The 24,072-nt window shown below is 37.8% G+C and overlaps 1 protein-coding gene and 1 long non-coding RNA gene across 6 annotated transcripts in view; one reads left to right on the top strand and one right to left on the bottom strand.

Moving 5' to 3' along the window:
• Positions 1 to 381: 381 nt before the first annotated feature.
• LOC119260539 (uncharacterized) overlaps positions 382 to 24,072 on the bottom strand; it is a 40,061-nt gene continuing 16,370 nt past the window's right edge. For 2 of the 5 annotated variants that reach the window (XR_005128743.2, XR_005128744.2), the window contains exons 3-4: positions 20,165 to 20,397; positions 14,646 to 14,786 (exon numbers count right to left, since the gene is read on the bottom strand). This is a non-coding gene — a long non-coding RNA (uncharacterized LOC119260539). Of the gene's footprint in view, positions 423 to 14,645; positions 14,787 to 20,164; positions 20,398 to 24,072 lie in introns of those variants that run through there. The other 3 variants (XR_008549181.1, XR_008549182.1, XR_008549180.1) reach the window with 3 other exon arrangements.
• On the top strand, positions 16,419 to 17,298 carry LOC119260538 (mitochondrial import inner membrane translocase subunit Tim9-like). Its single transcript, XM_037529494.2, has one exon. It carries the CDS (start codon positions 16,649 to 16,651, stop codon positions 16,916 to 16,918), a length of 270 nt encoding a protein of 89 aa, XP_037385391.1. The 5' UTR covers positions 16,419 to 16,648; the 3' UTR covers positions 16,919 to 17,298.

A 24,072-nucleotide genomic window follows, 5' to 3' on the forward strand; every position in this document is an offset into this window, starting at 1 on the left:
AACCCAATCTCAAGTTGTGAGATTTGATTCTCACAATCAGACAACATATGCCCAAGTCACTTAAATTCCAAAACACAGACTTTTTGGAATTGATATCATTTTGAAGTGCTATGAAAACAAACTTTCTGAAAATAGTCAAGAAATTTAAGAAACAGAATAGTGAGGGAGATATTTGCTTTTCCAGAAATAGAAACTTAAAAGTGTTTCAACACCATTGATCTACATACTTGGAAATGGTTAAGATGGTAAGGAGTATGTTATATATAATTTTTACGACAATAAAAGAAAATATTCCAACATGATAATTTTCTATTATCGGTTGTGTCAGCCAATTATAATGAATTGATTTAGAGTTCTGGATACTTACCTGAAAGAATTCCAGAGTCAGTAATCCAAAGCTCAGGCAGTACCTCCATGACATACTGATGTTCCACGCCAACAAAAAAGATGGGAAATAAAGGGTTAATCCTGAGTTATCTGTCCCCACTTAAAGAAATCTATAAAAATTCCATCCAATAATTTCACATTGCATTTCACTGCCCTGATATTAGTCACTTGGCCACATCAATCCAAAAAAAGAGGATGGAAAATATAATTGTCTAGCAGGGTCAACTCAGGTAAAACTGGTGAGGAAGGACAAGGTGTTGGGTAGGCAGCTACGAGTCTGCCCCCGCCACTGAAATGAATATAGCATGGTATTAGCATAGCAACAGAGAAATAGATGGATAGGACAGAGTAGGAGTCCAGAAATAGATACAAATATAATGGAAATTCAAATACAATATATGAAATTTAGTGGAGAAATGTATTTTATTTAATACTTGTATATGGTGCTAACATAATTGGCCTTTCCCTCAGGAGGAAAAACAAATCTTATATGCTTACATAGCATATAAGAATAAATGATTAGGGCCTCCCTGGTGGCACAGTGTGTTGAGCGCAGCACTGTGAAGCTGTCCACAGCCTCTGCAGCGTGGGTTTGATTTCCAGCCAGCCAGGGAGATTCCCACATGGTGCGGCAGACCTCTCCTGTCTTGCCCACTGCCCCCCTCAGCAGTGTGTTTTAGTCAGTCTGCCTGTTCTGCTCCCTGCTCTGTCTCAATGAATCCTCTCACCCTCCTGCACCTCTGGCCTATACTCCAGCTCTTGTATAAAAATAAATAAATCTTTTTTAAAAAAAGAATAAGTGATTAATACATTTAAGATTTGAATGGAAGAAATAAACTAAAAGGAAATTTAGAAAATAAATAACTTTAAGGGGGGAGTGTCCCTAAGTAGGACAGGAAATTTCAGTGTACCCTTTAGTTTGTGTGAAAATGGGAAGTTTCATATGCAAAAATACCATAAACAAACTCTAAAGATAAACAGTAGACCTGAAAAAAATATCTGGAGCACATGTGAGGAATGGACAGTTAATATTCTCAAAATTCCTGCAAAAGTATTAGAAAATCACAAACAACCCCATATAAAAATAACCAAGGTTTAAAAATAGGCAGTTCATGGAAGAGGAAATTAAAGTGTCCAGTAAGCATGTGAAGATGGAGGCAGGGGTTAGAGATAAGCATCTAAAAGCAAGGAATGCCAAGGATCATTGGCCACCATCAGAAGCTAGGCAAGGACATGGAACTAATTCTCCCTCTCAGAACCCTCAGAAGGAACTAACCCTGCCAAAACCTTGATTTCAAATTTCCAGCTTCCAGAATTAAAAGAGAAAAATCTTCTGATATTTTAAGCCACACAATGTATGGTACTGAGTACAGGAAAAAACTTCAAAGACTCTTATACATGGCAGTGAAATTGTCATATTTTTCTTCTAGAACATGACCCAATCAACAATGTTGGGATGGAATAGAGAGAATAAGGCTGTAAAGAGTAATCAAGCAAGAAATGGATGATCCTGGAAGGAGAAACTTGTCATGGAGACAGAAAATACTGGGTGGCCTAGAGACAGGTTTGGAAAACAAAACTGGTTTGATAACTGATTGAATAGGGAGTATGAGACAAGCTGGAGTTGAAGGTCAGGTTTTTGGCTTGACATCAGGATGGAGCGTGAAATAGTTCAATGAGATGGAACATACAGAAGACAGTTTGGACAGGAGATAATCCATTTTGATTGTAGAGAATTTGATTTGTCTATGACACATATAAGCAAAAATGTTTATAACTCCAAAGGAAAACTGGGCAAGATATTCAGTATACATAGGTATGGTAATAAATGCTATTTTCCAGGAAAAATATATAAAGTGCTGGGATAACCGGATGAGGTCAGAAAGGCTAGCAAATACCCCTAAGGAAGGGAAGGAGACTTAGACACAAAGATGAGAGTGCCAAGTAGGTCTGAGGAAAATCAGAAGACTACTGAACCATGAAAACCAGAGATGTGTGTTCCAGAAATGAGGGAGGAGCTCACAACTTAAAATGTTTCCAAAAGGTCACATTACATAAGAATTGAATAGTGTTTGTTGGGTTAACAAGAAGGTGTTGACTAGTCACAGTGGCCAGATCAGGTTTAGTGGAACAGTGGAGAGAGAAATCAGATTGCTGAGGTAGTGTCAAAGGGAGGGGAAAACCAAGAAACAGAAAGTTGTTAGTTCAAGCGAGGTAGAGGAGAGGCAAGGTAGTAGAAAAGCTAGGTAAGTCTGCAGTTCTGTTGGTAGATTCAGTTGATGGTTACCTCTTTATATGCAGAAGCCAGTCACAGAGAATTGATAGGAAATATTCAGCTCTAAAGAGGTATATTAATTTATTATGTTGTATCGAAGCTTCAGTGTTCCCAAATGTTATTCAAAATATTAATAATTGGAGTAGAGTCAGCCAAGGTTATTTGCAAAGTATAAGGAAAAGTGAATTTTTTTTTTTTCAGGGAGTTTCAAGTTTAAGGAAAGACAGGGAGCTAACCCACATGGTGCAGCAGACCTCTCCTGTCTTGCCCACTGCTCCCCTCAGCAGTGTATTTCAGGGGATCTGCCTGCTCTGCTCCCCATTCTGTCTCTGGTGAATCCTCTCACCTCTGCGCCTCTGGCCTGTACCCCAGCTTTAGTATGCATAAATAAATCTTTTAAAAAAGAGAGAGAGAAGACAAAATGACAAAAGCAGATCAACAGTCTTTGTGCAGGGAAGATTACAAGATACTACACAGTGCAGACAATGAAACGAATGATGACTAATAGGATTCCATCCTGTATGGCATGAGCGTGTTGCCTGGAATCAAGTAGGGACAATCTACAATGATTTAAACTACTAGTTGTGAAAAAATAACATGGTGCTTCCTGCCCAGAGGCTTTTGGGGTCAATAAGTCAAAGTGCCAGCAGGTGGGGATACTATTCCAAAAGAAGATGTTGGTCAGAACACTGGTTTGTCCTCATCCCTACCACATGGAGGGAAGTATGAAAAGTTCAGCTATATGGTGTCACAGAGCCCAGAGAAAAGGTGACCATCCTCACTTTCCTGGCAGAAAAGGTTTTTTCCTTTCTTTGTTTTAAAAAAGATTTATTAATTTATGCTTACAAGAGCTGGGGTGCAGGCCAGAGGTGCAAGGGATGACAAGATTCACCAGAGATAGAGTGGGGAGCAGAACAGGCAGATGTACTGAAATACACTGCTGAGGAGAGCAGAGGGCGAGTCAGGAGCGGTCTGCTGCACCAATGGGTCACCTTCCTGGTCAGGGATCGAACTCGTGCTACAGTGGCTGTCAATAGCTTCATAGTGCTGTGTCTTAACCCTTGCACCACAGGGAGGCCCTAGGTTTTTTTCTTTCTATTTTTTTAAATCACAACACTGATTGTGTTGAACTGAATCATTATGATGTATTTTGTTTTTTCCTACCTCTTCCAAATTGTTGCAATGTGACTATACTGTTTTATGATTAATAATAAACACATGAGTGAAAAGGAGTATCTTCTAGAAATTAGCTAAAATTTAACTAAAAATTAAAATATATTTTAAGGTAAATGTGGACATGTGGTATTTCTAGTCTGTGGTATTAAAATGTCTATAGATCTATGGGATTTATAAATTGTTAAGATATTTATATATGGCAACAATGAGAAACTTTCTCTACTACTAGAACACAGAAGACACATTCACACTTAAAGCAGTTTTATGCGTAAAATTCAGTTACATGTTAAAAAAAATTTTTCTTTGATTTTTGGAAAAAAAAAAACAATAGGAACAAACTTCCTTAGGAGTTTCCTATCAGTTTGAGCTAATCTAGAGATGTTAGCAGCTAGGAATGCCTGAGGCACTCACACAATGCTCCACCTACCTGTGGCAACCTGCCACAGATACTTCCTAACCATAGCCAGTGTTGTGACTGGACTGGATCTTATTTCTGATTCAAAGACACATCTCGGGCCTCCCCAGTGGCGCAGCGGTTGAGCGCTTGGTTGCGAAGCTGCCCGCAGCCTCTGCGGCGCCGGTTCAATCCCCGGCTGCTCCCCGGCCACCGGAGGAGGGTCCCACATGGCGCGCAGACCTCTCCTGCCGCCCGCTGCTCCCCTCAGCAGTGTACTTCGGTCCTTCTGCCTGCTCTGCTCCCCGCTCTGGCTCTGGTGAATTCTCTCACCCTCCCGCGCTTCTGACTGTACCCAGTGCATGTATAAACAAAATGAACAAACAAATAAATAAAATAAAATAAAGCATGCCTCTATAAAAAAAAAAAAGACACATCTCAGCAACAACCATCAGGGAACTTTAAGAAAAAAAAGATTTTATTATTCACAGATCCTGCTATTACATGTGAGGTTGCATGTAGAGTGGGGGAGAGTGCAGACCTTTATTGGGGTAAGAGTGTGGGGTAGCTTGGATTTGGATGTTTACTTTTTATTGGCAAATTTCAAACCTAAGAGCATGAATTAGGCTGTGGGATGGGCCAGAGCAAAGCAAGATCACTCTGGAAGGCTATTATCTGGGTTATCTTGAGCTTTTTTAAAGGGAAACTTTTAGAGAAGACAGCCTGGTCTCTTACCTAGTTGTTTTTCTAGTAACTGTGTTACACAGTCAGCAATGTGTATATGTGACATGGGTATCTTTGAAATGGATGCCCTGGTAATCATATGCTTAATGTCAAGCACTTACATTATAAGTTCTTTATTTAAGAGGGATTTTTTATTTGTTTCATGATTTGTGTTTGCTTGATGACTTGTATAAAGTCTTACACAACTTTAGTGTTAGGCATAGCTGGTACTGGCCTTACAAAAGTTTGAAAGATTGATGATAAACATTGCTGTATTAATCTGTTGGCTGACTAGCAGTGTTGGTGTTTGGGAATTGGTAGAGTGATTGTTCCTAAACCCAGTCTGAGTTTGCAGGGATCCTCCAGATGAACCAATTTTGTGTAGGATTTTGAGGGAAGAATTTCTAGAAACACTTTAATTGAATGATTAAAAGGGATTTAGTACCTGAAATGATTTTATGTGTGAAAAAGCAATTTACCAGCAAAAGCATTCCAAAAGCAAGCCAAAAAAAGCAAACAAAAAAGCTAACTTTTCAAAGTGAACAAAAAATTTCAGATACAACTTTTTAAAATAAAATTACTTTTATGGATGAATTTTCTAGTATTCCCCTTCATTTGGGTGAAGCAATAAACATTCCTATTTATAAACCTGTTTTTTTTTTAATTGGATCTTTATAACCACATTGATTTCAGACCTTCTCATTGGGAGTTTTACCATGAGAAGTAATTCTCTGGAAATTATAGGAAGCTTTCATTCAGCCATTGGGATCTATTGGCAGAGGGGTGGGAGAGAGGAGGTAATTTAAAAAACTCAACCTCTTCTTTAAGAAGAGCAATTCCAAATGCTGAAAGGTAAGATTATGCGGAAGACTTTGCTAATTTTGTCTCTTAGCAAAGTTTTGATAGCGTGACGTCTTATCTAATATGGTCACTACCTTCCAAAGTTCTTTGCCCACTGTAGGATTTAGAGTTCCCAAATTCTAGGCAACAAAGGAAAGGAAAAAGGAATGTTTGTGCATCCTGAAAATTTCATCTAAAGGGGAGCACAGACCATTATCTGGGCCAGCCGATGTTCGGCTTTGCTTGATCAAACAGCAATTATGTGCAAATGGGGTAATGAGCCTACTGCCAGCCAAATGGTGGACATTTTATTACATTTAGTTTGTGAAGAAAGTGGAACTACACCAAAAGCAAGTTAGAGTTAGAATATGGATGTATTTTTGTCTATTTAGTAAATTACCTTGGTCTTTACCACTCATGTTTTCAACTTTGAAATCTTTGTGAAAGCAGGTAAGGCCCAAGAAATGATGGTTAAGTTATCTCCCTCTGTCAATGATAATGTTGAAAATCTCTTCACTCTTCAGCATTTGTCAGTGAGTGTTATCTTCCTAAGCTAGAGGGCTGAAAAATGAAATTCTTCTAAAAAAAAAATAAATTACCAGTGGTGTTCAGGATCCTCACCACTGTAAAATTTGGTTTCTGTCCCTTGAAGAAAGAAATGCTCCGGTGTTTTCACCCTACCATTTAGCAGAAACAGTGCTACTTCTGCACTGTGTGTATGAGGCAATTCCCTCTAAAGAATTCAGGCAAAAGATCATTTTTGTTTTATTTCATCAGACTTAAGCTTTGGGCTATGGATTTTAAGGGTGTCACAACAAAGCACCTTATTTTCTCTTAAATGTGCTTTAAATGTTCTATTCTGTGGAAGCTTACAATCTTTTGGGAGGAAGGAATAATCAAAGCAGTATAATTCTATACCATTTGATCAAGGGATTAATTATGTGTATTTAAAATTCTAGATAATTGAATGGAAAAGAAAACTTGCAGCCATTTAAAGTCAGCTGGCAGGGAAACCAAAGATGGGGAATTTGCAGAGTGTCAAGAGGTTTCATGAGTTGAAACAGCTGCAATGTCTTTTAAACAGCAGAATGGAATAATACGAGATATTTCATGCTATACAACATGCAATATTATATTCTAACATTCTGAAATATAATCCATAGCTTGGATATTTTTGCAGAATCACATAGTAGTGCATTAAATGAATGGAGCATTAGAAATTATGACATGAATAATTATCAGCACTATTATAGTTTACATGTTAGCTCATATAATTCCTGTAACATTTCCATAAAATGCTTACTATTGATACCTCAATTTCTTTTCTTTTTAAAATTGAAGTATAATGCACATACAGAAAAATGAGTTTGGGCAAATGCATATAAAATATAGAACAGCCCATCGCCCTTCAAAATTCCCTAGGCCCCTTCTTAGAAAGTTTCCTTCCATGGAACATCTCCAGAGACAACCATTATTCTGATTTCTATCACTGCATTAGCTGACCCTGTTCTAGAACTACATATAATCAAACTCATACAGTCTGTACTCCTTTTTTCCCTGACTTATTTTGCTAGGACTAATGTTTTCTAAATCCATCCATTTTGTAACATTCATCAATAACAAACTAATGTGTGATAACATAATTTGTTTTCCATTTTCCCATTGATGGTTGTAGGGGCACGAAGGGCATAGAGCAGGTTTTCTGTGATTCTATGCAGACGGGGTAAAGGAGGAGTCCTGGAGACCTCGGTGGGTTTTTGCAGGTCTTTATTGGGATTTACTGGGTACATGGCAGGTAGGGGTGCTGGGGGCCAGGGAGGCTGGCAGGCCTCCTAGCTCCCAGCAAGTCTTCACTCTATCTGGGCTCTCTGGCCTCTTGTGTTCTTTCAGCTTCTCTCATGGTTCTGCTTCTGCTTCTCTGTTTCTGCTGGCGTCCTGTGACGCCGCCCTTAAAAGTTCAGTCTTATCCCAGGTGAATCCCATCTACATATGCCCACACCCTATTCCAGGTGGCCACCATCAGGCATGCATTCAGGACCGCAGGGTTCTGTCATCTATCCTAATGGCTGGAGGGCAGAAAAGCTGAATACTTTTACCTTACCCTACAATGGTCATTTATGTTATTTCCAATTTTGAGCTGTTATGAATAAAGTACTGTCGGCAGCTTCCACAAATCTTTCAGCGGGCAAACAATTTCATTTCTCTTGGGCTAGGATTAGAACTATTGGACCATATATTAGGTATATATTTCCCTTAGAGAAAACTTTGCAGAAATTTCTCCAAAATGTTACATCACTTAACATTCCCACCAACAATGAATGAAAATTCCCATTCACATCCTCACCAACATTAGGTGTCACCTTATTAAATTTATACTTTCTTATGGATGTTGTAGGGTAAAGAAAATATCAGGCTTTTCTGCCCTTCCGCCATCAGGATAGATGATGGATCCTTGTCCTGAATGCATGCCTGATGGCGGGCACCTGGAATAGGGTGTGGGCATAGGTAGATGGGATTCAGCTGAGCTAAGACTGTGCTTTTTTAAGGGCGGCATCACGGGGACGCCAGCAGCAGCAGCAGCAGCAGCAGTAGTAGTAGTAGCAGCAGCAGTAGAAGCCGAAGCAGAAGCCGAGAAGCAGCAGAACGAACGCTAGAGAGCCCAGATAGAGTGAAGACTTGCTGGGGGCTGGGAGGCCTGCCAGCCTCCCAGCCAGCACCCCTGCCTGCCATATGCCTGGTGAACCCCAAATAAAAAACCTGCAAAACTACTGAGGACTCTGACTCCTCCTTTACCCAGTCTGCATGGGATCAGAAAACCTGCACTGTGCCCAGTCCTGCCCCTACAGATGTGTAATATTACCTCATTTTGTTTTATTGTTGTTGTGGTTGTTGTTTTAGTTGTTAAGTAACTTTGCAGTAGGGTTTATCTGTCAGAATGTGGGTTATTCTAGATGTTCTATAAAAGCCTAAAACCAAGTCTCTATAGGATTAAGTTGAGTCATCCATACATAAGCAACATGACAGAGTAAAACTCAGCACTCTTTAAAGTTACATGACAAATTCCAACCCTCAAATATATTCAAAATGTTTTGTACACAGTAAAAACTAGAAATAGGTAATCTATAGCCAGAGGATGAAAAATCTATAGCAATAGATCCAGAAATGACACAGTTGTTGAAATTAACTTACAACTTTAAAATATCATAAAAATATATCTGAGAATGTAAAAGAAAATGAGTATAATGAATGGATGCAGAATCTCATTAGACAAATGGAAATTATAAGAAACCAATGGACATTATTGAAAGAAAAAAATATACTATAGGAAATGAAAATTTTCCTAAACGTAGTTTTAATTGCATATTAGATACTATAGAAGTAGGATCAGAAACTTGCAGACAACTTAATTGAAATTACTCAAACTGAATGACAAAACAACACAAAACAAAAAAGACAAGAAATGAAAAGAGATTCAGTGCCTCAGTGCCTCTGATATTAAGGGAAGTCCAGGGTTTTCAGTGATGTCTCTACTTTGATGACAACCCCAGCATGTCACAGAACAATATGATACTTAGAATCTATGTTCAGCTTACAATTTCCTAATAGCTGCTTTTCTCTAAGGTCTCATGGAGTCTTTTTCTGACCTTACACATTTGAATATTTGCCACATATTCAAGGGTATCCTTATGCATATTATTGTAACTTCTTGTTTGCACAGTTTCTTCTTTTCTTATCTCCTATTCTACAAATTATACTCTTACAGCAATCCTAAACACTGTCTGTTACTTTTTCCCTACTAGACATTTGTCTTGGTTTGGATTCCATGTACAAGTACCCCAGTTTGGAAAGTGACCAAGATGGAAACCTGAGTTTTCTTTCACTCAGGGTCCAAAGAAGTGTACTGTCTGTTGTTCAATGTCCAACACAGATGCTTCATAGATTTTTCCAGAGTGTATGGTCCAATGCAGAGCCAATAATAGTGTTTGGGATTTTTTTTTCATGGACTGAATTGTCTGAAGTTAAAATGAAAGCAAGTGAGTGCAATGTGATAAGTGCTGGCTAGGTAAACGTTATTACTAGTAACAAAGAAATAGAACATGGTGTTACATAACCATGGTGATAGTAAGCTGTCTTATTTTAGTTCCTTCCCCAGCAAAAAAAAATTTCAAAAGACAATATATAGTTTCTTTGTTTTCTGACCTTATTGATTGCTTAGTCCATGAATACTATGATGAGCACTAAACATGAGCCACCTCCATAGAAAACTATGTCATAAATATTGTTAAAAGCAATAAAATGCATCAACTCAATCATACATAGCCTTGACGTCACTTATCGTGTGTACTTATCTAAGACTTAACCATAATGGAAGAAACTTTAGGTGTGTTTATGTTGTTATTTTGGTCACTCTTCATTCCTGGACCAGTATTTTAAGTTCTTGCCTAATACATGCAGTTTCAAAATTATATCACTAAATCCTTTTGTAATCAATTTCTCCACAAACTTCAAATTAGTTAGAATTCTACAACTTAAAGAGCCTCAGAGATAATTTCCAGAGCTCATAAAAATTTCTAGCTGCACTGCTCACAATAATATTTATGTTCCTTTTAGTGAAACACCACAGGTAAAATAACTTGATGTCTCCCCAGATTGGGGAATTCAGATTTTTTTATTTTGACATTGCATTTTTTAGACTCCATGAACCTAGACTTTTATTGTTAAATTTCATGTCCATTACTTACTTTATTAGTTATAAATTAACACATATTTGAAGAAGATATTATGTGTCCCAGATGCTTCCCTCAAAAACCAGAAAAATACTTACATATAGTCTTCAAAATAGGCCATAACATTACATATTATATCAGCCGTTTCTTAAGAAAAACCAAATAAGCCAACTAAACAAATAATATGAACAATGAACACATATTATTGCTAACTTAATGAGAATAGCTGTAGAAAGATTATAATAAAAGCATTTTATTGCTTTTAATAATATTTATAACATGTATGTTGGAGATAAGATATTATACTTTATTAGCTAAAAGTGAAAGGAAGCAATATATAATGCATTGAAGTTAATTGTGAAAAACCTTCGGTGACAGGCATATAACTAATAGGAAACTGACACATTTTCCAGTGCAAGGAGGTAAAGTTTTAGGTGTGACTAAACATAAGAGTCATATATCTTGAGGTGCTTGCCTCCCCTCAGCACTCTTCTCTAGGAGCTTGTAAAGGCAGGAAGGACACAGTGCAGGTCCTCCAATCCCATGCAGACTGGGTAAAGGAGGAGTCAGAGTCCCCAGTGGCTTTCTGCAGGTCTTTCATTGGGGTTCACCAGGCATATGGCAAGAAGGGGTGCTGGGGGCCGGGAGGCTGGCATGCCTCCCAGTCCCCAGCAGGTCTTCACTCTGTGGGCTCTCCAGTGATCTCTGCTTCTTCTTCTCTGCTTCTCTGCTTCTCTCTCGGCTTCTCTTTTGGCTGCTGCTGGCATCCCTGTGACACCGCCCCCACAGTCTTAGCCCAGGTGAATCCCATCTACCTATGCCCACACCCTACTCCAGGTGCCCGCCATCAGGCATGCACTCAGGACCTCAAGGATCCATCATCTATCCTGATGGCAGGAGGGCAGAAAAGCCCGACATTTTCTTTACCCTACAGAGCTATATGTTAGAAGTTGGAGAACTTTGCAGTCAGGTTTTAATCATGTGACCTCAACACGATTCATTGAACTAGGAGTATGCATTAGATTTGAAGTATCCAATCCTCTAACCAAATAGTGACCAATCATATTCTCTAATTTAAAGTTAGAGGCACAGCTAGGGGGGCGAGGGTGATACACGTAATTAAATTCAGTGTATTAATACACAGGGCTGGTCTGAGATAGTCATTTTTAGTTATCTGCATGCTGACAACGAAGTAGATAAAAGGAGATCTGTGTGAGAACTAGGAAGTGAAGCTTGCAAGTAGGAACTAGCAGAAAAAAAAACCCAAGAGTACCATTTAAAAAGTGGGCAAAGAAGCCATTGTTTCTAGTTTCCTAATTCCTGATTTCACAACTCTCTCCTTTACTTCAGTTTTTACACCCTTGAAGTTACTTGTTGAATCCTCAAAGCTAATATCCCTTCAGAGGAACTTACTTTAATAACTTTACAATAAGTATTCCCCACTAAGATGCTCAACCACCTCAATGTGATTGTCTTTTAAAAAATTAGAACAAACTGACCTAAATTGTTTTATGTTTTTTTAATTATTTTTTTATTTTTTACATCATTGTTCATTTTTAAACAATATTTGCTTCCCCCCACCCCCCTCAGGTGTAGTCCCATAGATTTTTCTTCACCAATGCACCTGTGTACCATCACCTCAGTCCCCTGTGCTCCTCCCTCCCCTCTTCCAATCCCTCTCCCTCCTCCTCCCCTGCAGGATGTCTCTGATTTATAATTGTCTGTTTTTGCTTTGTAAACTGGCCTAAATTTTTAAAGTTTCTTTGGAATTTATTATCCCCAAAAGCAAAAAGGTGGCCCACCCACCTACCTAATTGAGCTCTGCGATCCAAAATAAATGAGACAACATAATAAACCATGTAGACGAAATAAGCAGCTATCTAACATTCCTTTGCTGATTAAGAAATCAGGGCCAAGTAGCTATTGGTGCTTGAGAATCAGTAAAATCAAATCAAACTCAATAAACTTAAATGGAGCTGGAATCTGCTATTTTGTTTTTGGGTAGCACATGCTAATTAACTTTTCATTCTGTCAGACTGAGAATTGTGTTAAAAAATCAGTGATTCTGTTTTCTGTCTTTTATTCCTGTTGTGACATGTAGATAGTCTCTACTAACAGGGTTTTCTATGTTTACTCTTGTGACCTCATTAGCTTAGATATTGTCAAATGTTAATGTACCAAAACAAAATTTGAAATAATTTATTTCCTTAATGTTATATTTTCAAGCATTAACAACAGTCACTATAATTGGCTATTTGGACCAACAAGACCTCCTGTGAGAGTACCACCGCAACTGGTTCTAGAGCTAATTATATCTGTTGTTGGCACAGCATTTTAAAGTTTTCCAAGCACTCTCTCATGTGGCATCTCATTTGCCCTTAGTAGAAGAGGAATATCTTACCCCTGTTTTGTAATGAAGATGAAAGAGGGCTGCAGCAGTGCTATAGACAGTCAAAAAACAGTGCCAAGGTAGAGGACAGGTCATTGTTTGTGGGTTCTCACCCACACGTTCAATGCAAGACCACTCAGGCTCAGGGAAAATGACAATTGGGTTTACTTAACAAACAGGGAAACACAGTGTCTAAGGCCACAAGTGGCCAGCTACCTCATCCCACATAGTGTCACAGTGTTCAGAAGTCCAAACAAAAGAGCGCTTGTGAGGGTGGCGCTGTCCCATCAATGAGGGCCTGCAGTTGTGGCTCACTGGCAAGCAGCAGGCCAGGATCCAACTCACGATGACAGCTGGAGGTGTACACAGAGGGGACTGCTGATATGAAACAGAATACATGAAGTATAATTCTTTATCCAATGACCTCATTTTTAAGAACTTTTCCTAATATAAGCAACTCCCCAAAACTGCAAGTACTGAGCAGTTCTAAATGGAGAGGGAAACAAGGCAAACCTAACATGTACAACTGGGTTCATCTGCCAAGTAAAGCCAAAGCCTTAAGCTAAAGCAGTGGCTCTCAAACTTGTTCCCAACATCACCTGGGAACTTGTTAGAAATGCAAATTCAGGGCCTCTCTGGTAGCACAAGGGGTTGAGTATCAGCACTATGAAGCTATCTTCAGCCACTGCAGCAAGAGCTCGATCCTGGCCAGGAAGCTGATGCACATATGGCACAGCAGACCTCTTCTGTCTCACCTGCTGCTCCCCTCAGCAGTGTATTTCAGTCAATCTGCCTGTTCTTCTCCCCACTCTGTCTCTGGTGAATCCTCTCACCCCCTGCATCTCTACTCTGTACCCCAGTTCTTGTATGCATAAATAATCTTTTTAAAAAAGAAATGCAAATTCAGGAACTCTGGGGTAAAGGCCCACCACCCCTGGTATCACCAGCCTCCCCAATGATTCTGATGTACACTCAAGAAAGATCCACAGAGCTAAATGCATGCTCCTATAGGGACGCAACCTCAGCCTTAGCACAGGAAAGGAAGGCTCATTACATCCCTCATTCTATTCATTTACCCCCTATCATAGAAAAGTTGTAGGTAGACAAGTTGCATCCATGAACAGCCTCATGCTCTGTATACTTTCCATGAGAGGCTTAAGTGGGGGAAAGGCCTTCATAGTTGGCGCTTTTATAATTAAGATAACACAACTCTCTGCTTCTGTATGGTAAAATGCTTGAGGCTAGTGTTCTATATTCAGAGTCTATAGAACAGGAAATAATTCTGAATTTTTACCTAACAGATTTCTGTGGGAAAGTGCAGCCCAGCATGACACCTGCTGGTACAACAGACCTAACACAATGTGACAAAGAAACAGAAACGACAGCCAAATAGTTGTGCCTAAGCTCTCTGCTCAATCGCCCTAGATTTGCTAAGATTCATGGCCAGGTGCATCTGGGGAGTTCACAAAGTGCTGATTAGTTTCCTCCCTGGGAAGGCAAGGCTTCCAATCAAGTTGCAAAGCAAAAACCTAGTGATCAGGAGATAAATTCACTGAAAGGCCAGACTCAAAAAATTCATCAACACAGTGAGGAGGCCCAAAATACATTAAATACTGAGCGTCCCTACCTTCAAAGAACTTTCATTTGATTATACCTTTATACACTTAAAAATTAATTAGTAGAATGTATTTTGTTTATAATAAATAGGACAGAATCATGATACTATCTAGATATTGAATTTAATTAGTATAATGGTAATTCCTGTCCTCACAGTTGCCATTTGTTGCTATTTTGCTCCAATTCGAATCCATTGTGAAACTCCAATCCAATCCAATGTTATTGCAAACATTTTCAGATGTTTCTTCTCGATATTTACTGAAATATTAAATAGGTAATATAATATTCAAATACTGTCACACACATATTAGCAGGGTTATCCTTTGTGAGGCCCCTAAACAGTACAGTGGTTTACCCAAACACTTATGAATAATGCTTGCCCCATGCACTGTAACTTGTTGGATACTTTTCAAAAAACTGGAATGTACTAAAATGTAATTTAAAAGTTATAAAGAAGAAGAAAGATGTGTACATGTATATATGCAAGAGAGAGAGAGAGAGAGAAAGAGAGCGCATTTTAGGTTCCAGGTGTTATGTTGAATTATAGTCATGTCCATAGCTTGTGATTACACTGTTCATGTGAGGTATTGCCTATTAGGGATTATATCAGGATAGATCAAAATCCCACTGCTTCCATTTACCATTTTCAAGGCCCTGGGAAAATCATTTAACTCTGAGCTCATTTTTTTTCCTTTGTGACGTAGGAATAATAATGGTACCCACTTTTGTGAAACAGCTTAAACAGTATCTGACACCAGCAAACACGAAATAAAAATGCTAAATATTAATAAAATGCCATAACATATAATATACTATATATTTTTTTCCAAAGAGATGTATAGGCAAATTTGAAACCAATTATTTTATAGTATCTGAAGATATCCTCTTGGATGACATGGAAAAATAAGATTAAATGACAGTTCACTGAAAAGAAATCTCTAAAGAACTGAATAATACATATTTTGGATTAGTGATTTGATATCAGGGATAAGAGAAATCACTACAGCAAATTTCAGAATTCTCTGTCTGCCTTGGACTGTTCAATATATTATCAATGACCTAAATAGAGATGTAAAAACATTTCAAATTTTCAAGTTAAACTGAAAGAGTATAAATACAACTTCTATGTATAATAGAATCAATAATAGCAATTACATCTACTGAATCTAGTGTGGTGGGCAAATTATATGCATTATCAGTAACTCATGGGACAATCCTTTGAGTTTGGTATCATTAGCTCCCACAGCAGGGCATTCATGATTGCCTGCTTCCTTCCTTAATATCAAAGCCCTGAAGGAAACCACCTGTCCCTTAAGAACCTCAGTCCAGGCACTTCAGCATCCTATTTATCTAAACTAGAGACCAAGTGTTCATCTCAACCAATACCCTCGGTATCATTTGGGAACTTAGGAAACCAAGTTGCTTGGTCCCACTCAAATTTACTATATCAGAAACTCTAGTAATGGACAAAAAAACTGTGTTTTAACTAGTCCTCAGGTGATTCTGATGCAAAGCTAGTTTGAGACCATTAGTCTAGACCAATTATCCCAAATCCCTTACCAGGGACTGATTTAAATATAGTCACATGATTTAAACATAGTCTTATGACAATGAGATGTGAGGGGGACACCCAAAGGACTTTAGGGAGCATTTTTTCTTGAGAAAAAAAACTTTTGGAAAGAAAAGTCCGTCTCTTGCTTGAATTTTCATGTCTGTCTATGATACACAGAACTGTGGCAGCCATCTTTATGGCATCACTTAGCCACCAAATTTACCAAAACTAAATTTTCTTACCTCCAGACTTCTTGTTGTGGATACTTATTTCCTCTTATGGAAAAACTGTTTTAATTAGGATTTTCTTTTATCTGCAAACAAAGGCATGCTCTCTAGTCCCATCCAGCGGCTGCGGCGCCCGCCCTGACCCCAGCCCTTCACCCCTAGACTCGACTGGCAGCCTAGCCCCCCCAGCCTCGTACTGGTGTCGGATGCGAGAGCCTGTGCTGAAATAAGAAATCAGGCCTTACTGGAGACATTCAAGCAAAGGTTGGACAACTACTTTTCCAGAACAGAAAAGAAACTCATGCATCAGAAAAGGTGACTAATAAACATACCAAAAGAATATGGCTGCACAAGTACGAGAATCTGATCAGATAAAACAGTTTAGGGAATTTCTTGGAACCTACAATAAACTTACAGAAACCTGCTTTTTGGACTGTGTGAAGGACTTCACAACAAGAGAAGTAAAACCTGAAGAGACCACCTGTTCGGAACACTGCTTACAGAAATATTTAAAAATAACGCAAAGAATATCTATGAGATTTCAGGAATATCATATTCAGCAGAATGAAGCTTTGGCAGCCAAAGCAGGACTCCTTGGCCAACCACGATAGAGAAGTCCTGATCAATGGACTTTAAAGGAGAGATTGCCAACAGCTATTGCACTGGAAATGAGGATTCACCTGACAGAATCCCCTGAAAGCAGTAGCCACCATGTTAAACCATCTGTCATGACTGTCACATGGAAACCAGTGGAGAAACAAAATAGCTATGTACCAGGAATAATCAAAATAGAAGGTCTTGTTCATTGAAAATAATATGCAACATTTGTTGAGGCCTTAAGATTCAGCAGCTTGGTCACTTGATTCGAAAAATAAACCATTGTTTCTTCAATTGTGACTGTTAATTTTAAAGCAAAATATGTGTTCAATAATGTATGAGATAGAAACAAATTTTTTATTACTAAAAGTAAAATAAATGGAAATATCGCTGAGCAGTTGTTTATAAAAAAAAAAAAACAAAAACAAAGGCATGCTCTCTAATACACACACTTTTACAATAAAGAGGAAATGGAAGTTTTTGTGTTTTTTAAGATTAATTTATTTAATCAAAGAATTGGGGTATAGGCCAGATGTGCGAGAGGGTGAGAGGATTCACCAGAGACAGAGCAGGGAACAGAACAAGCAGACTGACTGAAATACACTGCTGAGGGGAGCAGCGGGTGAGACAGGAGAGGTCTGCCTCACCATGTGGGTTGCTCCCTGGCCAGCAGGGATCAAACCGGCACTGCCGAGGCTGTGGACAGCTTCACAACACTGCGCTCAACCACCTGCGCCACCAGGGAGGCCCGAAACTGAAGTTTTGAGAGACTAAATTACTTTTATATACTCAAAATTAAAAACTATTTCAATAGACCAGACATGTTGGTATGTGCCTATATAATTTGGGAAAGAGCTTGAGGTACAGGTGAAGAGGTGCAGAGATAAGATAAAAGGTAAGGTAAGAGATGGATCGCCTATGTTTGTGTAATAAAGACCTTAGAAATTAAGATGTATAAACCAACAGATGGCAGCTATAAAGGGGCTGGTGGGTAGTAAGGCAATCTAGGCCTTTTTAGTAAAAATATAGGACTTTTTCATTAAAAATATAGGCATTATCAGGGAAGGAATGTGTTCAACAATCTTCCAAAAATGTACATTCTATGCTACCTAGAGCTCAATGTTCAGTTCTGGGTACTCCAATTGACATTTGAGGACACATATAGTGTCACATAGCTCAGAGATGAAAAAGTTGAAAATAATGTCACAGACTTTCAGGTAAGAAAAGATAAGACTCACACAAGTATAACTGCATTATTCCAAACATTTTAGGGATAATAACAGAACTCCACTTGAGCTGATTTAAGCATTCTTTATACTTTTTTTCTTCAGTTATCTAAAAAATTAAGAAGTAACATTATTTGAGGTAGGACTGGCTCCAGGTGCTCTAACAATGTGGTCAGGGTGTGATTTCTCCCTGTCTCAAGGCTCTGCTTTTTGGAGTTACCTTTATTTTTGTACAGGCACTCCCCTACATGCTCCATGCTCATAAACTGGCATCTTAGCAACCCCAAAGATGGAGAGTTTCTCTTCAGTATTTTCCATAAATGTCTTGGTATAAAATTCCACTGGACCAGATTGAATCACCAGCCAAGGAATGAAATAATCTCTATGGCTAGGGGAATGGAATATGTTGAATAAGAGAGTCTTTGCTATGCATTCATCCTAGGAAGTGGAGGAAAGGAAGATTTTACTCCATGATAACCCACATCAGTGGAAAATAGGGTGAAGCTACTTTTCCACTGGAATTTTTTTTTTTTTAGATTGTATCTTGAACATTTGTTCTTCAAATGCAGAAATTAGACCGGTCAGGGAATTTACTAATTAAAGAGAGTTGTCTTCATCTAGAAAAAGTAGAACCAAAGTCAAGTTGGATGATTGTCTCAAATACAAAAGGTAACCTAAAGGGAAAGAACTGTATATAGTGGTAAAGTAAATAACAATAAAATAAATGCTCAAAGTAAAAAGAATAAAAAAATATAAATAGATCCAGCTTATTTTGTGAAGTCTTACTCAATGTAACAAGAATTGTTGTAGAGAAGTTGCTAGGACATATATTTTGAATCAATACAAGAGAGAACACTGCAATCTTTAAGTCTACCAACAAAGTATAGGCTACATCAAAATGGGATGTTGTCCCATTATGGGAAATTTCCAGGCCACGGATTAGTTGGTCACCTGTAAATTATGCAATTCAGGAGATTTGCCTGAATAGAGTAGGAAAGACCAGATGAAATCACATGCCCTTGTCAACCCTGTCTATGATATATTCTATAAAGTTCTAGCTGAAAAGCATGTTTTTGTCCCTTTAAATGACTCTCTTAAAAAGTACTGATATTTCTGAGAGTCCTCTATTTGGCTTATAAGGAGGATGGATAATGAATTTTTGACCAACTCTTCTGTTGTTATGGCAACTAAAGAAAGGGACATTACAAAAAGGATTGCTAGTGATTAGGAGTTATTAAATAGCAATTGTTGCAAATGAGAGCTGATAGCATGTAATAACAATGCCAAAAAAGCAATGTGGTTGATCCATCACTGGGAAAAGGAAAATCAGATGAGATATACAACCACAAAGTATGACAGAAATTCCAAATATAATAGCTCACCCAAACAAAAGGAAGGAAGATATAAGAACTATGAATAGGTACTGGTGCAAGATTAGAGTTAGGGGTCCAAAGAGAAGTGGCTTTGAATCAATAAACTTGGTATTTTTTCAAGTTTTGATTCTCAAATGGTATTTATTTCCAATTAGATGAAAATGTAGATGGGTTGAGTGTAACTTCTGGAGCCATTTGGGAATACAACTATGATGGCTTGGATGGTGCTGCATGAACAGAAGCTGAATACCTCCTAGCAGCCCAATCTCCCCCTCCATCTGTGGAAGGAGGAGAGTGTGGTCAGTCTGTCACCATCAAACACACATATGACCAAGGCAAAATACAGTTAAGTCTAATCAACTCACCCAATGGGTCAAAAGTTTTCTGTATGAAAGAAATAAAAATACTAATTTAACAGAAACTGAAATGAAACTTACTTCAACATAATCATTAAGCCCTCCTTTGAATAAACCTTTTTACCTCTGTTTAACTTTTCTAAAAGCGAAATAGGTAACAGGATTAGATTTGAAACTTTTCCATGACTGGGCAGAGTGATTTCTGAACTTTCAAAAGTTATATAGAAAACTGTTATCTATATATATAAACTCAGGGAAGATGACCCATCGTTCTCAACGAATTTTTAAAGGGAACTGTAACTCACCAAGAGCGCTGAGTCATCTTGTGACTTGATTAACTGCATTTTTCCTTGGACATTTATGTGCTTGATGGAGGCAGAACGACCACACTCCCCTTCTCCTTCCACAGATGGAGGGGGAGATTGGGCTGGTGGGAGGTATTCAGCTTCTGTTCATGCAGCACCATCCAAGCCATCAGAGTTGTATTTCCAAATGGCTCCCATAGTTACAACCAAATCCTATGTGAACTTCAATATTTCTGGGAAACATACCAGAAAAAGAAAAAGATAATTAAAGCTAACTGTTACTATGACTTCCAGGAGCAATCCATGATTATCACAAAAAGTCTTCACCAGACATAAACCAATTAAAGCAATCTTCCTTCTTAGATGACAGAGGAGGCTCAAACCATTACTGGACCACCATCCACCATTAGGGGCCACTTCCAACTATTTTAAAGTTTGAAAGCACAATTCCAAATGAACTCGATAAGGCACAAGAGGAAAGTAAATGTATTTTCATTATACAAATTAATAGTAACAGGGTAGGATATACCTCTGACTTAGCTATTTTTGATCAACAGGTTTATGCAACCCACAGGATTTTAGAAGAGTGGGTAGATTCATTGCAATTAGAGACAGGATTATCTATAATACTGGAAGTCAGCAACCATGAAAAAAAGCTATTACAGCATCTGCAAATTTGTAGACATTTTGCTAAGTTCTCCAAAGCTATAGTTACCTTTTTTAAAAAAAATAGGTAATTAATGTTTCTATTTAGGAAAATGGCTAGGAATGAAAATAAATCTTTGCCTCATTAAGCAAGATATTAAAAATATCACAGGAAAATATGTTGTTCCTGATGCATTCACACTGAGCACAAGTGCTTCTGACAATGAGGTGTCCATTCTACATGGCTCAGCAGCACACAGGCCTGTACATACGAGCAATCCATGAGCACAGCTATGTCCTATATGTCATGAGATTGTCTCCACCAAGACAATATTTTCCAGTGAATTACAGGATATGAATTGCTATCAGCCATGACTGAACCTAATGCCATTCTAGATATGTATGATATTTTTTCCCTAAAATCCCAACTTCTATTCCCCCACATTTAAGACTTTTTCTTCCTTGCTGCCTTTTTGTTCACTTCCTCTCTCCAACCCCTAAAGTTCTGGCTTTCTCTAGCTGCTTAGAACTCTCTGCATCCCCACAATGCCCCCAGCCAATTATTGCTGTTGCTATTTGTGGACCTTCAGCAACCATGAAAAAATACAATTACAGCATCTGCAAATTTGTAGACATTATTTTTTTGCTAAGTTCTCCAAAGCTATAGTTATCTTTTTAAAAAATTACATTAATGTTTCTATTTAGGAAACATTAGGTTAAAAATATATTAAATTGTATTAAAACCAAAGGGAGGGCAAGGCTGTGCTTTTTCTCCCTTTCCACTATGAGACCTTCTTCCCAGTCCAGATTTCCCAGGTACAATGCGAATTCTGCCTGTCTCCACTCCAGAACTCTTATGTGGTTACTCAGCTTATGTTGAACTTTGCATTCTCTCTGGACTAAATATTTCCAACTACTTTCATATTTTATTATCGTTTCTTTCTACTTTTAACAAAATATTCTAAAATGTTAAATAAGCTCGGACTGATGAATAAAAAGATTATGATAGGGTATGTTTTCATAGCCTTAAATCTATACTATTTCTGACATGTTTGATTTAGTAATAAAATACTAAAATGCCTATTATTATCCAAGGCCATCAGTCCTTTTATGCCATTATTAGTCCCACCAATTATTTCCCAACTTGTAGCTGAGTATGCTATTCAGTTTTTGTTTTTACTTTAATTTTAAACATTGGTTTTTCCTGAGGAATGCTTACTTAACTTTTTTATTTAGCTTAGAAATTTCAAGGGAGAAAAAATAGAAAGTAATGTTTTCTTGTCATATTTCTTATTGTGTCTACTTCTCTTTGTATCTCTATATTTTCTTCCCTTCTTCTATTTCCATTTTATAATCATTGTATATTTAAGAACTGGATAGTGAGAATACTAGGATAGAAAATCATATAAAGGTGAGAAATATTATTTGGCCTTCACAATTGCTATGAGGACAGGAGCAGTGGAGGGAGTCCCTGATACCCTTAAGTTAGAGGTTAGGTTTTTGCATGGTTTCTAAAGTAAATGGTAATTACTGCTGCAGTATGAGTTCTTGCCATAAGATTGATGACCAAGTATAGAATACTCTTTGTGTCCACCTTCTGTTCAGTTGTTTTGATCACTGGTTGCCTCTGTAGTGAGAGGAATGTAGGCTGAATGAATATTTGAAAATGTATTAAAACTAAGCCCAATTGAGGATTACAGGAATATTAACAAGGTTAATTTTGTCATATGCTAAAGGAAGATGTTTTGTTATATCCTTTAGAATTGCCCCGGCCAACACCTTACAATGACCACATATTAGTTGGTATTTAGCCACTCATTGATTTTTGAACATCCTCCTCTATAATTACCATAAATGTATTGCTTATTCCTTCACTTGATTTTTTTTTCTGCACTATATTTTTACTTAAAACAATCTAAGCTTCTTACCCTACAGTCTCTAAAAGAGAAATTCTTGCAGGAAAACTGTGGCTCATATTCTCATACTGAGAATTAGAAGAACTAATTAAATGAGATGCCAACTAATTATGCCAACAGTATTGACAGGTGGTATGATATCCCCTAGTAAATGCACTGAAACAGCCAAGCCAGTTAATGTTGACAATTAAGTTGCTATCACATGTTTATGCCTTATAAATTCAATCACCATTGATTGAAATTGTGCAATATCTGAGCCAAGAATAAACAGATAATTAACTTCCTCTGCTGAGCCATCTACATAATCCATTAAATACTTCCAGTGGTCAAAAACTTTTTATTTTAAAATATAAACAGAGAGAGAAATGTTTAAATAGCAGAATTCTCTTTTGGCCAATGAAAGTATTTAGTGGAATATGTAGATGACTCAGCAGAGAGAGTTAATTATCTGTTTATTCTTGGCTCAGATATTTCAATCAATGATGATTGAATTTATAGGGCATAAACATCTAACAACAATGATTTGCCAGCATTAACTGTTTTGGATGTTGCATTTCATTTTCCAGCAAACATCATCATGGATAGTTGACTAGTACCTGCCCCTCCCTCCCCAACACACAGAGAGAGAGAAAGGGAGAGAGAGAGAAAGAATACCCATTACTTGATCTTTGAAAAAAGCAACATAAAAAATAAGAATTGTCAGAATTTAGCAAATCCTTAGCTGGAATGGAAATATGGGTAATATTTATCATACTATCTTCCTGTCTTAGCCCATAAATCCGATTGCTGTAGACTATATTGTGAGTTAAAAACTAAGCAGATATTAAAAATGCTAATGCCATAACATTAAGCCACCAATTATAGAACAGCATACTTAATATTACTGACACGTGTAGACATTTGTCATATAGAGGGCCTTCATTGTATATGTATAGCCAGTCTATTAAACAATCCGAATAAGAGAGTTTTATCTTCTACTAACTACTGCTTTCAAACATGATCTGTGATAGCTACCTTCTGTGCTCCCTAAGGACATCACAAAGGTATTTTAGTGAGGACAGCTCAATTTTTAGTATTTAAAAAATCAATCAGAATCAAAACCAACTTTATACTCTTTTATTTCATGTACACCAACAAGTCCTGGAGCATAAGATAATCAGTTTCACATTCTTATAGTCATTCCTAACTCCTATAGAAAGTTTTCAAAGGACGCCTACTTAATTGTAAAACCCTCTATATTGTTTTTCCAGGGCTGTGTAACAAAATACCACACACTATGTAGCTTAAACAATATAAATTTATTTTTTTCATAGTTCTAAAGACTGAAGCTCAAGGGCCTCCCCGGTG

The sequence above is a fragment of the Talpa occidentalis genome, unplaced genomic scaffold (assembly GCF_014898055.3).
Source record: "Talpa occidentalis isolate TD23 unplaced genomic scaffold, MPIMG_talOcc4v2.1 talOcc4.6, whole genome shotgun sequence".
Classification (NCBI taxonomy): Eukaryota; Metazoa; Chordata; class Mammalia; order Eulipotyphla; family Talpidae; genus Talpa; species Talpa occidentalis.